Source organism: Dipodomys spectabilis, unplaced genomic scaffold (genome assembly GCF_019054845.1).
Source record: "Dipodomys spectabilis isolate Male_0828 unplaced genomic scaffold, ASM1905484v1 ptg000125l, whole genome shotgun sequence".
NCBI classification, from domain to species: domain Eukaryota; kingdom Metazoa; phylum Chordata; class Mammalia; order Rodentia; family Heteromyidae; genus Dipodomys; species Dipodomys spectabilis.
Window position 1 is genome coordinate 1,589,380 of NW_024870802.1, and position 16,399 is coordinate 1,605,778.

At 34.0% G+C, this 16,399-nt stretch overlaps 1 protein-coding gene across 1 annotated transcript in view; it reads right to left on the reverse strand.

Moving 5' to 3' along the window:
* The window catches only part of Atrnl1 (attractin like 1), a 501,851-nt gene that overhangs the window by 401,351 nt on the left and 84,101 nt on the right, over positions 1 to 16,399 (reverse strand). Inside the window, exons 15-18 of the mRNA XM_042689560.1 lie at positions 15,440 to 15,621; positions 11,180 to 11,393; positions 9,713 to 9,901; positions 6,837 to 7,055 (exon numbers count right to left, since the gene is read on the reverse strand). Coding sequence (XP_042545494.1) covers positions 6,837 to 7,055; positions 9,713 to 9,901; positions 11,180 to 11,393; positions 15,440 to 15,621 — 804 coding nt within the window. The remainder of the gene's footprint in view (positions 1 to 6,836; positions 7,056 to 9,712; positions 9,902 to 11,179; positions 11,394 to 15,439; positions 15,622 to 16,399) is intronic.

Sequence of the window (16,399 nt, forward strand, 5' to 3'; positions counted from 1 at the left end):
AGCTGTGAAAGAAAAGTAAAGAGAAGAAAAAAAGAAAAGAAAGAAGGATGGAAGGAAGGCAGACAAGCAAGAGTGCAAATTCATGCATTCAAGCCCCAATATGAACACAAAATAACCATAATCATCATTTGTGGGTCAGAAAATCTGACCCACAAACAATTACATAAGTTAAATTGAATATCAACCAGAATGAAAGAATGGTACTAAAGATGGAATTAGCAGAGAACTATTTTAAAAGAATATACTCCCCATATTCAAGAATATAGAAGAATTATAATGGATCCCTACCTCATACTATATAGAAAAAGTAACTCACAATGGATCAAAGTCCTAAATATAACATCAAAAATATAAGAAACAATAGGAAAATAATGTGTGCTTTAAAGGACCCAATAAAGAAAAATTTCATATATATAGATATAGCTACATGAAGACCCAACGGAGTTCTGTTCATAAAGTATAAATCTATGTAACTTGCAGAAAACGGATAATGCTGGAGAGCATCATATTGTGTGAAGTAAATCAGTCCAAAAAGACAAGTATAATATAATTTCTCTAATATGTGACATCTAGATAGAAATTAAGGACATGAAAGTAAAAGGAGGAGTTCTGGGGAGATCAAAGATGAACAGAAAGAGAAACAGAAAAAGAGCCAGGGGCCAACACCTGTAATCCTAGCTACTCCACTCTTTTCAGGAGGCAGAGGTTGGGAAGAAAATTATTTGAGATAAATTTGGTATAAAGTTCTTAAGACCTCATATCAAAAACACTATGCATGGTAGAACAAACTTGTCATCCCAGCTACTGCAGTAAGTGTAAATTGGAGAACTGTGATCCAGGCCAGCCTGAACCAAAAAGCAAGAGCCTAGCCAGGCACCAGTGGCTCATGCCTATTATCCTAGCTACTCAGGATACAGATCAGAGGATCATGCTTTAAAGCCAGTACAGGCAAGAAAGTATGTGCGACTTAACTACCAAAAAGGTAGAAGTAGAGCTGTGGCTCAAGTAGAAGAGTGCTAGCCTGGAGCAAAAACGCTAGAAGACAGTGCCCAGACCCTGAGTTCAAGCTCCAATACTAATGCACTCGTGTGTGCATGTGCACATGCACACAATTTCAAAGAAATAGCCAGAGAAAAATGGACTGGAGTCATGTAGAGTAGAGGCAAGCAGAAAAGTATCTGCCTAGCAATTTCAAAGCTATAAATTCATACCACAGTATCACCAAAAAAAGAAAGAAAGAAAGTAGTAATTGAGGAGTAAATATGATTATATTTATGTATAGTAGATTATATTTATGTATGGAAATGTCATAATTAACACTTTGTACAATTATCATATGCTAATAAGAGAAAATGACAAGTCAGCCTATTCAATGGGAATGGCTGCAAATCATTTCTTGGATAAGAGTTCCTTAAGTTCAATAATTTAGAAGTGTCCCCAATTAATCAATTGGCAAATAATATGGATAAGCATTTCTCCAAAATAAGATGGTCCAAAAAAGCACATGATGTGGTGATTAATATCATTAGATTTCAAGGAAGTGCAAATATGATGATCTCCAGTTTTATCCACGTTCTGCAAATTACTCTGTCTTCATCAAGAAAGAGTAACTGGAACCCTGATACACTGCTGCTGACACTGTAAAATAATGTAGCAGCTTTGAAAAAGTATGGCAGTCCCTTAAAAGATAAATGTATAGTTTTATGTGACCCAAAATTCCATTTCCAAAAAATGGAAATATATCCACACATAAACATCTACATAAACATTCAAAGGTATACTCTTGAAATAGCCAAAAACTGGAAACACAAAAGATTCATCAAGCAATGAGCAGATAAAATGTTGCTTCACTTTATTTTTGTTTGTTTTTTGTTTTTTTATGGGTTGTAGGTCTTGAACTCTGAAGAGCTGTCCCTCAGCTCTTTAGCTCAAGACTAGCACTCTACCACCTGAGCCACAGTGCCACTTCTTCCTGTTGCTTCACTTTATAATGAAGTATTTCAAAATATAAAAATATTGCTACCTTCTACATGAATAACCCTTGAAAATAATAAAATATTAAATATTACTATTAAAATATTAAAAAGTCAGTTAAGAAGACTAAGTTATTGAAATCTGTTTATAAAATCTACAATATGACAATTCAGAGATAGGATAGTGATTTCCTAGAGCTGGAAGAATGTGGCATTATTTGTGAATGACTGTTAATGGGTATAGGATTCCTTTTGAGTAAGATAAAAATATTTAAAACTTACTGTGGTGATGGTTGTACAATTTTGTTAATATACAAAAAAATCTGAGTATTACCCATTAAGTGAACAAATTATATGATATATGTGAATGAGAGTAAGACCTGTTTGCTTAATCAAACATTAATCTAAATATTGCTATGAAAATATTTTACAGATGTGGTTAACATCTAAAACCCACTGACTTTCAGAAAAGGAGATTATCTAAATACGAAAAGTAGGCTTCATCTATCAGGTAATATCTGAAGACCAAAAGTGAAGTTTCCTGGAGAAAAAGATACCCTGTCTGGTTTTCTTGAATGCTGGCTCATCCTAATAGTATGAGACTTTTCAATCTCAGATTTTCATAAATCAATAATTTAAAATATCTTCACAGGGGGACAGAACATAGAAGAAAGTATAGGTGATAATAGATACAAAGATAGATACACAGTTGAGAATATATGTATAGAGCATAGACAGACGGATAGAAATATAGATTTCTGCAAAAAAAACAGACAACTGGTATATACTTCTTCCTGTTATCTTTATCAGACTTAGAAAGTCATTGTTCTACAGTCTTACTAGTACATACAGATGTAGTATGTGAATATATCTCAATAAAAATTTTACAAAACAAAAATGCGATGTAAACTAACAGCAGATTAAGTCTATGCAAAAAAGTAGGTGGGAGAATAGATATGATCTGTGGTAAGCAGTATTCCAAAATAATTCACAATTAAAAGCTTTTCACATAATCTCTTCTCCTTATACAGTATCAAGTATAAGATGGACTTGTAACAACAATGGGATAGTCACTATGTTGATTAGGTTATATTATATGACAGAATTGATTTTAAGAAAGGGAGATTATCCTGGATAGGCTTAATGCAGTGATCCCTTCAAAAGAAATGGCTTTATCTGAAGAGATTCAAAAGGAAGGAGGATTAGAGGAAAGGAGGGAGTGAAGAAGGAAGTTCTATATGAGTTATAGAGCCTCTATGATACTAGTTTTGAAGATTTGAAGATTAGTGTGTTATGTGTGAATGCATGAAAATATCCTCTAATAGCTAGAATGGGTCTCTTATAGACAGCTAACAAGAAAACAGTCACCTCAGTGCTATGACTGTAAGGAAGTGAATTTCTCTAACAATGATCTCAGTATCTGCAGTATCTCATGTAAGCCTCCTTTAGACACAGTTGTAGAGTTTATACTTGTTCATGATCTCCCAGGAATCACTGGTTTTTGTTAGCCAATATCCAATGTCTTGAGAACTATTCACTTATTCTAATTAATTTAACTATTTCAGGTAGGAGTAGTTACCTTGAATCCATTTCAGGCTAATCCCAGTTCGCCCTAAACTAGTCCAAGTTGAATAATAAAAAGTCCCACAATACTCCATCCAGAGCATAATCATCACCCTAGTCATTGTTATTACATTTTTGCTTGATACTAAAGCAACATTCTTATTTTTAAATACACTTAACAGATGGCCAACTACTTAAAAGAAACAAAAGAATACAATGGAGTTTAAAACATTTAAGGGTAATACATATTTTAAAACAAATACATATTTAATAATGAATATATATTTAATAAGTAATATACTATATGTGAAGTATATAATGTAAATATAAATGGTAAGTTAAATTCTAAAGCAAACACAAAAAGATATAATCTGCTAAAATGAAATAAAATACAACTACACAATATATAGAATAAACTTTCTTTTAAACAAAGATAAGAGGAAAATAGTGACAAAGAAAAAGATTGAAAAAAAAAAACAGAAAACAGATAACCAAATGTTCATTTTTAGTAAAACTGTATGGATTAGATTTAACATGAAAGGCACAAGCAAATAAATCACAAGTCGGGTTAAACAGAAAGAACCAAGAAATATACTTTAAAAATGACATAGATGGCTAAATGCAAGACATAGATACAAATTCTTTTTTAAAAATTACTAAAATCAAGTCCAAAAATGACTTGATTTTAGTCATTAAAAATTAAATAAAAATTGAGTAAATCATCTTTACCTGATATGATTACAAAAAGAGGGAAAAATTAAGAAAAAAAACTGACATATAAGATGGAAAATATAAAAAAAAACAAAAAGCTGTCCAAAAGATCAATGAAAATAAGGTAACCACATTAGTAAAATGAAAGAATACAAATTATCAACATTTAGAATTACAGGGAACATCTCTAAAATTCATGTGACTCCCAAAATGGAAAATTAAAGACAATTCCCACCACATAAGTTTTGTCTTCATGAATCTGAAATAAAAGTATAATGTACATTCCTAAAAAACAAGGTTGGAAATTTAGAAAGGCAGGAAAGGGGGGCTGGGAATGTGACTCAGTGGTAGAGTGCTTGCCTCACATGCATGAGGCCCTGGGTTCAATTCCTCAGCACCACATAAAAAGAAAAAGCCAGAAGTGGTGCTGTGGCTCAAGAGGTAGAGTGCTTGCCTTGAGCTGAATAGCTGAGGGACAGCGTGTAGGCCCAGAGTTCAAGCCCCATGACAGACAAAAAAAAAAAAAGAAAGAAAAGAGAAAAAGAAAAAAAGAGAGAGAAAGAGGGAGAGAGAAAGGCAGGAAAGGGACTAGCAAAAGACTAGACAATTAATGACCAAAGGATATTCAGAAATACCAAAATTTAAAGCAATGAAAGAAACATAGGGAAAATTTCATTTAAGTGGAGTCCTCAGTAACTAGTCCTCTGAACACTCCTGTCCAGTGGTGGCCATCACCATACACCCCCTACTACTACCATTTGGCATCATTACATGGCATGAGCTACCAGCTCTACTTTGCAAATAAGTCCATAAAGTCCCATAGTCGGTTAGTACAGAAGAAAGCAAACCTGCCTATGAATAAGTGGGAGCTACCCAATGTCCCTGAGTCTACTGCACAGGGAAAGGCATAAACAAACACAGGGCAAATGAGATAGGTACACTTAGCAGATTGGTCCCTACCCTACTACTAGCTGTGTATGGTGGCTGCTGCAGTCAACCAAGATTCTGCCAGGCACTCCTTAAAGCTACCTCCCTCCTACCTATCAGAATCTCTGCAATGGATCAGAGCTGTCCCATTCCTGGAAATTCTTGAATTATGTCACATAATTGCAAAACACAATGACCCAAAGTAAGCATTTCCATCCAGAAAGGGAGAAAAGAAGGCACAGAAGAACATTTATAATTTGGCCATACAGCCCAGTATGATGGTACAGAACTGTAATCCCAACTACTGATGAGGCAAAAATTGAGATGATTCTGATCCAATACCAGCCCAGGCAAAAAGTTAGTGAGACCCAATGTTAACAAATTAATTAGTGTCAGTACACACATCTTAATCCCAACTGTCAGCTATAGGAAGAGGTTGTAGGAAGATCACAATCAGAGATCTTCCTCAGGTAAAAATGTGAGACACTATCAAAAAAGAAAGCCATAAAAGGGCTATGAGAATGGTTCAAGTGGTAGAAAAGGGGCCTGTGTTCAAGCCACAGTACTACCAAAAATTAATTAAATCCAGCCATTTTCTGGGAATCAATAGGTTCATTCATTTCATTGTTCATTTATTATTTCATGGGCTTTGTTGTCATATTCCCATGGATCATCTAGTATCAGTGCTGTACATTCTCATTGCATGTTCTGCAATGATTCTTCTTTTCTGCTTTAGGGCTTTCACTGGGCCTGCAGACAACTATTAGTTAGGCCAGATGGTGCAAGAAGCACACGGGAGTTAATACCCAGGGGATCTCACTCAAACAGTAGGGATAAGAGGCAGGGGGAAATGTCTTTTCTTAGTAGTTCATAGAATTACTCCAAGAAACATTTGGCATAGTTCTTGATAGGTCCCCAGTAAGTCTGACTCCCAGTTTCCTGGTATGATAGCCACCTTGATAAATCATATTATTGATTTCTAGCTCATTTTAAAAGCTCTCCCTATTCCTGATTCACTTATGCCTCCCAAAATCACTTTCCAATAACTCAAATATTTGTATCATCAGGCTGCTTATTCATTACCCAATCATGACTCGTTCTTTCTTTTTCAGGTGTTCATTAAATTTTATTTTTCACTAAGTTCTCCCACCAATCTATTTCGTAGAGCAACTCTTATTACTCTTCCATAACTATCACTGATCACCATTTAGTTTCATTTATATGGGTTACTAATTTTATTTAATTCAACCAAAATACAAGCTCTATTAATGACAAAATTTCACACTAATTTATTGTTACATTTCTAGTAGCTAAAACATTGTTTAACACATAATAAGGATTCAAGAAATATATTTTTAATAAATTAGCTTCTTACAGAAGTTGATTTTATTCAGCAGAAAAACAGACTTCCTATGAAGAAAGCTCCTAAAAAATTCAATGATCTTCAAAATCATTTGATTGGTAGTGAATACCAAAGGCACTTCTCAAAAAAGACCAGAGGACTTCTTAATAAATTACATACTTACCACAAAGTTTCAATAAATTGAATGAATTGCATGAAAACTCTAATGTAATTCATTCTTAATGTTATTAACAATAAAAGATTAGTCTATCTTTGTGACAAAAGCAGAAATGGAATTGTTTTCATCACATTTTTATTACCTGGACATTGGATAAAGGACCACTCATAGTTCTTTTCTTTGGGGCAAAGATTGGTGTCAAGAATCATCTCACTGCTGTGCATCCCAACAAGTTTCATTGGTCCCCTTGAAGACCCTTCAATGCAGTGTCCTCTTCCTGTATTACTAGGATCGTTGCACCAGCCACAACCAGGTTGTTCCAAACATTGTCCACAGGTTCTCAATCCAGAACAATTTTGAGCTGCATAACAGAAACATTTGAATGACTGCACTCTAATTTTTAGAAAGTTCTTAGTATTATTACAACTTGGGAGACTTTCAATTTCCCCATATAAACTATTTAAAAGTGAAAGACAATACATGTAGAGTCATAGTATGAAACTAATAAAATATTGTAAATAAACATAAATTTCAGGCTGTAGCTGCACATTTACAAGTAGACCACTGCCTCCTCTGTGCAATTTCCTCATCAGTATCTCTTATCTCCCAAGAGTCTCTACTATCTTACATTTAGAAGAGTAAGTTTTTGCCTTACTACATAATTTTTCCACCTAAATACGCATTCCTAGACAATATACCATACTTCTGTTTAAAACCTGACCTAAATGGCTTTGAACTGTGTTTAATTTCATGTCTACCTTCTGAATGTTAACATTTGTATGGAGACAAACATGACTATCAAGGTAGGAGAGGTTGTGCAGTCTCTGTTCTTCACTAGTCTCTGGCACTAATATTCAATTCCCCTAACATCTGGCTCCTAGTCCTTATATGCTACAAGCTAGCAACTATCTACCTGCCTATACAAAGGCAAGAAAGAACAAACGAAAGGAAGAATGAAAGAGAGAGGAAGGGACGGAGTGGGGGAGGGAGGGAAATGAGGGAAGGAGGAGGGAAAGACAGGAGAGAGGGAGGAAAGGAGGGAAAGAAGGAAAGTTGATTAACCCACAACATATCCAGTTATATCCTTCCTATCCCATACCGCAGATCCTGGAGAAATAAATGTACACTGCTGCAGTTGGAAATGCAAGTCTATATTGTATCACACTGTCTCAGTTCTTTAAGTAATACTGGTATCCAATCTTGAGTAAGTAATGGTTTTGAATAGATTCCCATTGGAAGGAAATATCTTCCTTGTGAATGATAAAAGGCATGGACAGCCACAACTGCCTAAGCAGCTGGCTACCTATAAATGGCAAAGTACCTTATTCAAGCAAGAAGGACAAAAAGTAACTGAACTGACCCTGTCGTCTGAGGTCAACTGGATCTAAAGAATAAGTAGGACACTTGGGCTTCAGAATAATATCTTCAATACCAAAAGGATTCTAAGAAGTAACATGTAAGTAACTGCTAACTTCAACAGCTGCCTTTTTACAGACAAATAAAGGAGGAATGTTAGACAAATACAGTCGTAATATTAAATGTACATATGTGAAAATGCAATAAGGAACTTCAGGAGATTGAGAGAATGATGGAAGAGGGGACACAGATCAAAATGCATTGTACTCACAAATGGGCATATTAAATCAGAACCCATTTGTGCAAATATCTGAACATAATAAAAAGAATCTCAAATAGAAAAGGAAGCCCAGAGAAGGGAAGGAAGAGTAAATGGTAGGCAGAGTGTGTCACTGCTGGAATGGCTGTCCATACTTCATCATAGGGATGTTGCCAATGGCCTCTTCTATGGAGAAATACAAGAAATATAAGAAACCAACAGTCTTACAATACTTAGTGAAATAACAGGAAAATGCTAGGTTATGACCACATTCCCAAGAAACTTCCTAAGGGATCCTTCAAGGAGGGGAAGGAACAGAAAAAAACAGTGGACTAGCAAAAATATGGAATGGATCCAAGGGTCCAAAGCTTAAAATTATCATTAGGAGGAAGAAATTATTATTAGAAAAAATATTTTCTGGAGAGAATTCCCTTACAGAAATAAACTACTTCTTACTCTATTCTACTGAATAGATTTTAGAAATAGCACATGCCTTAATTTGACAGATACTGGACTCCAAATGTCTGTTTTGTCTCCTTTGACTTAATTATCCCTGCAGTTCATTTGGTACCTGCATAGCACACCATTGTGCTCTTGGGCTTACTCTTTTTCCAACTGAGCTTATTGTAAAGTTTGGGGAGAAAAAAAATAATTAAACTATTGGTGAATAAATGAACAAGAGTTTTTAGTCAGCTTCCTAAACAGTCAAGAATTGAACGACAGAAAGCTGCAGAAGAATTAAAGCAATACTTCCACTTTATGTGTGAATATTAAAACCACCAAGTAAATAGATGTTTCACTTTGTTCAAAGCAAGGAATCCTGGATGAAATCAAATTTGAATACAAAATCAAAAATTCAATCAAGTGTATCCTCATCTTACTGTTCATATAAAACATAAGGCCAGCAAGACTGCATTCTGCATTTGTTGCAGATATACCAACACTATTAAGATAATGTTGCAAAACTTAAATGTTTGACTGATCTAATCAAAAGAGAACCATTAGAAAAATATAAATTGAGAAAACAAATGATTTTAGTCTTCAAAAACATCAATCATGTAAGAAAAATGAGATACTAAAACTATAGTAGGCAAAGGGGCACATTAAAGCATTATGTGATCCTTGAGATGAGAACTATCATGATACATATACAGTCTGTAATTTACCCCAACTTCTGGGGCTGAAGAAACACAAATGTGGCAAAATATTCATATTTAAAACAAAACCTCTTAGTGGAATTCAAGTAATAATATGTTGCAATCACAGGCTTAACATAAAGCCTAGAGATGACAGTACTTTTTTCTCATTACTTGAAAAGTCTTAGAGTATTTGATTCCTCTTTCCATTACAGGAAATTATTTGTGTTGCTGTGGAGTGTAACGTCACTCTAAATAAATACTTACGAGAGCAAGTGGCAGTTTGCCACTCCAGACATTGTCCATATGGAAAAGAGATTATGTAAGCATTAGAGTCAACACATCGCTTTGTACTGCTGCACCACATACATTCCATGCCATTGCTTGTACAATTGGAACATGTAGTCCTTAGAGAGCATGGTTTTTTACATGGCCTTGCATTTTGGTTTGGACTAACTGAAATAAATCAACAAATACAATTATTCATTCCTAACTTCATTGTTTCACAAATATGAGATTCATTTGCTTTACTATATGTGAATACATATAGTGTGAATACATGAATGAAGCCAACTTGCATACTCTAATACCAAGGTAAAAAACAATAAAGATAACATCTTTATTTAAAAAAAGGTAACATCTCTATCCTACTTAAGTTTATTTTTAAGTTAGGAAACTTGTAATTTCTCCAAATTTTAAATTCTTTATAATAAATAAATTGTATATTGTTGAAAATCATAAATAGGAATAAAAGCTATGACTTCATTTTTCAGGAGTACTGTGTACATATCATTTTATGTTTTTTGTAAACAATATATTTTCCATAAATATAACATGCATACTCAAAGTAAAAAGGTCCTGTTAGTGATATCTTTGATATAAACATAAATGTAATCTATACAATCATACCGACTATACAATATGTGTATGTATTATAATGAGTTTTGGAAACTAGAGAAAGTTCTAGAAACACACTAATGAGAGCTGCATGGTAGTATGTATATGCTTAATGCCCCTAAGTAGTGATTAAAGAGTAAAATTTTTACTAATTTATATAAGATTTAAGATTTTTACAGTAATATAATATTTTAAAAGAAAAGAATTCAATGTTACTTTCTCATTTGAAAAAAGTAAATTTTTTATATTTCATTTTATTGTAAAGATGCTGTACAGAGGGGTTAGAGTTATATGAGTAAGGTAATGAGTCCATTTCTTGTCAAACATTGTTACCCTCTCCTTTTTTTCCTACTATCCTTTTCCTCCCACCTCTCCCCCCACCCCACTCCACCGAAGTTGTAAAGATCAATTCCAACATAGTGTCTTGTGAGTATCGGACGTAACAAATATACTTTTAGTTGGCAACTGAAATAATACAGCTATAAAGTTAAAATGAATCTCAATCTTTAAGGAAATCCCATTGAAATAAAATATCATGATAAAAGAATTAAAAATTAAGAATTTTTTGCTATGATGTAACTATAGCCATGTTACAATCACAACTGTAACATCACTTAATATCACAACTTAATCAAAAATACATATTATAGAACATATTTTATTTTCACAAGGTAATACATAGATTAATAATGACAGATTAGGAATTGGATAAAATAAATTATCAAGGAATCAGTATTACAAGGACAACATGTTAGTCTAGTCAGTACCCTGAAAGAGCTGTTGGCAAGAAGATTTCAAAGATATTTTTCTACAATGGTAACTTACTGGATTACTTACCAACAGGCTTTTCACAGACAAGGCCATCTACCATAGATGTACAAGGATTTGCTTTTAAGCCAGCCACAGCAGCCCTTTCTAAATATGCACAGAATCCAGAATCATTAGGTTCTCCAGGAAGCCACTGTAATGTTGTATTTGTGAAAGGAGACATGTCTTCCCATCCCCAATAGGATATATTGATTTTGCGCAAGCCAACCCAAGGTGATATTTTCTATAAACAATATGATAGGAAAAGAACTATTGTAAAATTTTAGATGTAAAACTACTGTGTCTTGTTATTACAAGTAACTCATTGCACTAAGAATTATAGTTGAATATACATAGAATTACATTTCCACTCCTTTTTAATGTTCCATTTGTAAATCATAGGTTACATGGCTGGAATCATTTATTAAGCCCTTTTTTCACTAATATAAACTGTGGGAATAAATATCAGATATAAATTTCTACATTAGACAAAAAGTAGTATGTTGGAAAAAATAACATACTACTACAGCACTGATATTACAATTAGTGCTATGATCAAGTCATAGGGTTAATGTTTCATGTGATTAAGAATCTAAAGACACATTGTCATCATCTGCACCATGCAAAAATAGGAAACAAGGGCTGGGAATGTGCCTTAATGGTAGAGTGCTTGCCTCCCATGCATTAAGCCCTAGGTTAGATTTCTCAGTACCACATAAACCGAAAAAGCTGGAAGTGGTCCTGTGGCTCAAGTAATAGAGTACTATCCTTGAACAAAAGAAGCTCAGGGACAATGCCTAGGCCCTGAGCTTAAGCCCCAGGACTAGAAAAGAAAATAGGAAACAAACTCTGCATGAAGACATCATAGTAAAACTTCACAAAAGATCTAAGACAAGCCAGCCACCGGTGGCTCACACCCGTAATCCTAGCTACTCAGGAGGCTAAGATCTGAGGATCATGGTTCAAGCCAGCTCAGGCCAGAAAGTCTGTGAGACTCTTATCTCCAATAAACATCCAGAAAACTGGAGTAGTAGAGTGCTCAAGTAGTAGAGTGCTCGCCTTGAGCTGAAAAGCACAGAGACAGTGTCCAGGTCCAGAACAGAGTTCAAGCCCCACAACCGACAAAAAAAAAATCTGAAGACAGAGAAAAACTGAATCTCTCCAACCTTAGACTTATACTACTATTCAGACTTTTGTGCAATTTTATAAAAACTGATGACATCAACTTTCATTAATACAGAGATTGCAAAATTTGGTAAAATCTGAGTGTTTTGCAGAAAATTTAATTAATAGAGGTTAAAAAAAGCCATACAGGGCTGGGAAGGTGGCTCAGTGGTAGAGTACTTGCCTTGCATGCATGAGGCCCTGGGTTCAATTCCTCAGCACCACATAAGCAAAAAGAAAATAGCCGGAAGTGGCACTGTGGCTCAAATGGTAGAGTGCTAGCCTTGAGCTGAAGAGCTGACGGACAGTGCCCAGGCCCAGAGTTCAGGCCCCACGACCAGACCCAAAAAAAAAAAAAAAAAAAAAAAAGCCATACAACCATCCTAAAGGCTCTTGCTAATATTGCAAAATTAGCTTGATATCAAAATCCAGTTTGTATTTATATAATATTTTAATTGTAATTCAGAAACAATAACACATTCTTGATCTAATGTCCATCCTTATAAAACTCTATTAGATTATAAATACATCTATTTTAATAAGTAATATTTATTGTCTATGATACTAAGTTACAAATAGTTATTACAATGTAAAATGTTTCAATTTGCCACATCACTTTTTTACCTTAGAGAGAACTAAAGTATAGAAAAAATGTCCCTCCTTCTTAATCAATGAAAAATAGAAAGTATTCATATCCAGTGTTTATTACAATTATCTTACATAAATGGCTCTTAAAGGCTTAACAAATTATGTACAGACCTATAAAACTGTAAAATGCATAAATACAAGAATTTCACATACTAAATATGCAACAAATATTTCTTAGATAAAACTGAAATACCTTATGAATTTTCATTATGACTGTAGATATTATATTGTTAATAGAATAGATTGTACTTAGTTATTAATCAATAAATTTTGCAAATAAAAGATCATTAGAATAAAAATGATTACCTTCCACCATCTGGCACATTCCCAAAGACAGAGGTAGTACTTAATAAACAGTGTATTTAATTATGCAAATATACATACTTCTTCACATTATAACTATCATATATTTTACAATTATTATAAAGGATTTTGATAATAAACCATTTTTATTAAAGTTCCTGATAATAACCACAGCTGGATAATCAAAGCAACATAGATATTTAAGACTAATAATTTCATTTCACATTCAGCAATTCTGTCTATATTTTCTAGCTATAGGAAAGAAAGACAAATCATTTAAAGTGAAATATTACTTACTAACTCATTATGATAAGAATCTGAGAGAAAAGAAAGAGAAGCAGATGAAGTCACTGATAGGACATTTAAAGTAACTATTACTCAGTAAATGAACCAGAAAGCAGTTGAAAATGAAAGATAAATTGCTATATTATGAAAATTTTCTGCAGCACACCATAAATCATCGTAACATTTCATTAGCCATTTTCGATAAGTAAATGATCATTTGACCCAAGATATCTCCTTAAAGTACATGAATTTGTTGATCTTTATTTGTCAAAGAAGGGTTATCTCAAGTTAGTGTAACTGCACCGACTTAGGTTATAATTCATTTTATATAAAGATATGCTTAATGGAATGTCACTTTGCAGAAGTTTCCACTTTGAAATTCTCCTAAAAGCTCAGATTTCTGATAAAACAAAACACCCTATATTTATAGGACATACAAGTCAGAAAATGATCAAGTGTAAGTTTATTGCACACTCAAAATAATCGTAAGACTTTATATAATTATATATTGTTGATTTGTAATGTATGCCTATTTATAAAAGGCAAGAAAAATGAGCAATTAACACAAGAAATCATGAAATACACAACTTACATATTAGCATACTTCACACTTACATGATAATACCTAAAAAATATTTTTATGTAAGGATAAAGCAATATAGCTTACTGTAAAAAAAAAAAATAGAGTACTTTCTAATCAGATCAGTACCTGTAATCCTAAACACTCAGGATTAAGAGGCTGAAATCTAAGAATCAAGGTTCAAAGTCAGCCTAGGCAGGAAAGACCATGAGACTCTTACTTCCAAATAACCAAAAGCAGATATGTGACTCAAGTGGTAGAGTGCTAGCCTTAAACAGAAAAACCCTCAAAGACAGCAGCACCCAAGCTCTGAGTTCAAGCCTCAGGGGACACACACACACACACACACACACACACACACACACACACACACACACACACACACACACACACACACACACACACACCATTTTTTTAAAGTTTGAGGGAAAAAGAATAATATGATTGTAAAAGAGGTACAGAGTGGGTATGACAGTACACTCTCCATTTCTCAGGGAATGGAGGATGGAAGGATTATTTTAGAGCACAGCCTATTAAAATTATCCAGAACCTCATCTCAACAAAAAACTGCTGGTAGTAAGGTACACATTATAATTCCAGCTATCCAGGAGGTATAAGTAGGAAGACTGCAATCCAAAGTCAGTCCAAGTAAATAATCATAAAATCTTATCTGAAAATTAATTACAGCAAAAAAAGAGCTGACAGAATATCTCTCAAGTGTTTGTCCCTGGAAGTACAAAATTTGTTAACTTTTTTCTATTGAAAACTATCTCTGTGACATTATTATACTTAGGGGAGATACAATTATTAAATTAAATGTACATATTTGTAAGTGACTTTGAGATGACTTCTTTGTAAACAGTAGTTTATTGGATGAGGCATGAGATAAGTAACATTCTCAAATACACATAATAAGTGCTCTCCTAGGGTACTTCTGAAATAAGGTCCATTTTTATAACCACAATTTATTAAAAACACATTTTCCAGGGGCTGGGAAGGTGACTCAGTCATAGAGCACTTGCCTTGCATGCCTGAGGCCCTGGGTTTGATTCCTCAGCACCATATAAGCAAAAAGAAAAAAGCCAGAAGTGGCGCTGTGGCAAGTGGTAGAGCACTAGCCTTGAGCTGAAGAGTTGAGGGACAGTGCCCAGGCCCAGAGTTCAGGCCCCATGACCAGACCCAAACACACACACACACACACACACACACACACACACACATTTTCCAGAGGAAAAAAAACAGAATGAACCATATGAAAGAATGAGTTTATCATATCATACATCCATAATATTAAAAAGTATAAGGGTTACCTGTTGTGTATACTTCTGTATTTCATCCAAGACAAATTCCACTTCTTTTAAAGTTGTTAATGAAGCAAGATTCCCACTAAGATTATAGCAATAAAGTTTTGCATTATCATAGCTTTCTCTACTGGAATTGATTCTAAGACAAGCATCCCCAATATGATTCCATCCTTCTCCACAAAGATGAGCTGGTCAAAGAAAAAAGAATTCTATCATTTTAGATTAAGAGTACATGCAGTATTCAATTATTTCAGAATTATAAATTTGGCTTCCATGTATAAGTTGTTCTTTTTGAGTATACATATGACAGTATTGGAGCTTCAACTCAGGGCATGGGTGCTGCCCCTTTAGTTATTTCCCCGAAGGGTGCTCTACCACTGGAGCAACAACTCTACTTCCAGCTGCTTCAGTGGAAATAAGTTTCATGGACTTCCTGCCCAGGCTGGATTCCAGTCTCAATCTTCAGCCTCCTGAGCAGCTACAATTATGGGTGTGAGATGCCAGAACCTAGTTATTATTCTCAAATATGGCATTTTAAATATTTCAACATGACATTTAAAACAAAATATTTCTAACAGTTTAGTGGAGAATTAAAACAGTGGAGGAGCCTGCTTTTTGTTCTTCAATTTTTAAAGATAAGCCCTGGCATTACAACATTTATTAAACTATATTAAGAAGGATGACAATGAACAACATGTATTGTACTCATAAACTGATACACTGAATTTAAACCCCTTTGAATATACTACTTACTGATAAAAAACTTTAAAATGAAAAAACAAGATAATTTTAATTTTTTAACTCTAAAAAGACAAATAAATAAGCCATCCTGACTATTGTCAAGGTTTTATATGTAGTCTGCTGTACTTGTACCCATCACAATAATGACAAGTTTTGAGAAACATAAGCATACAAGAAAAACAATTTCAAAGCTTTTCCTAAGGAGCATGTCAACAACTGATCTTA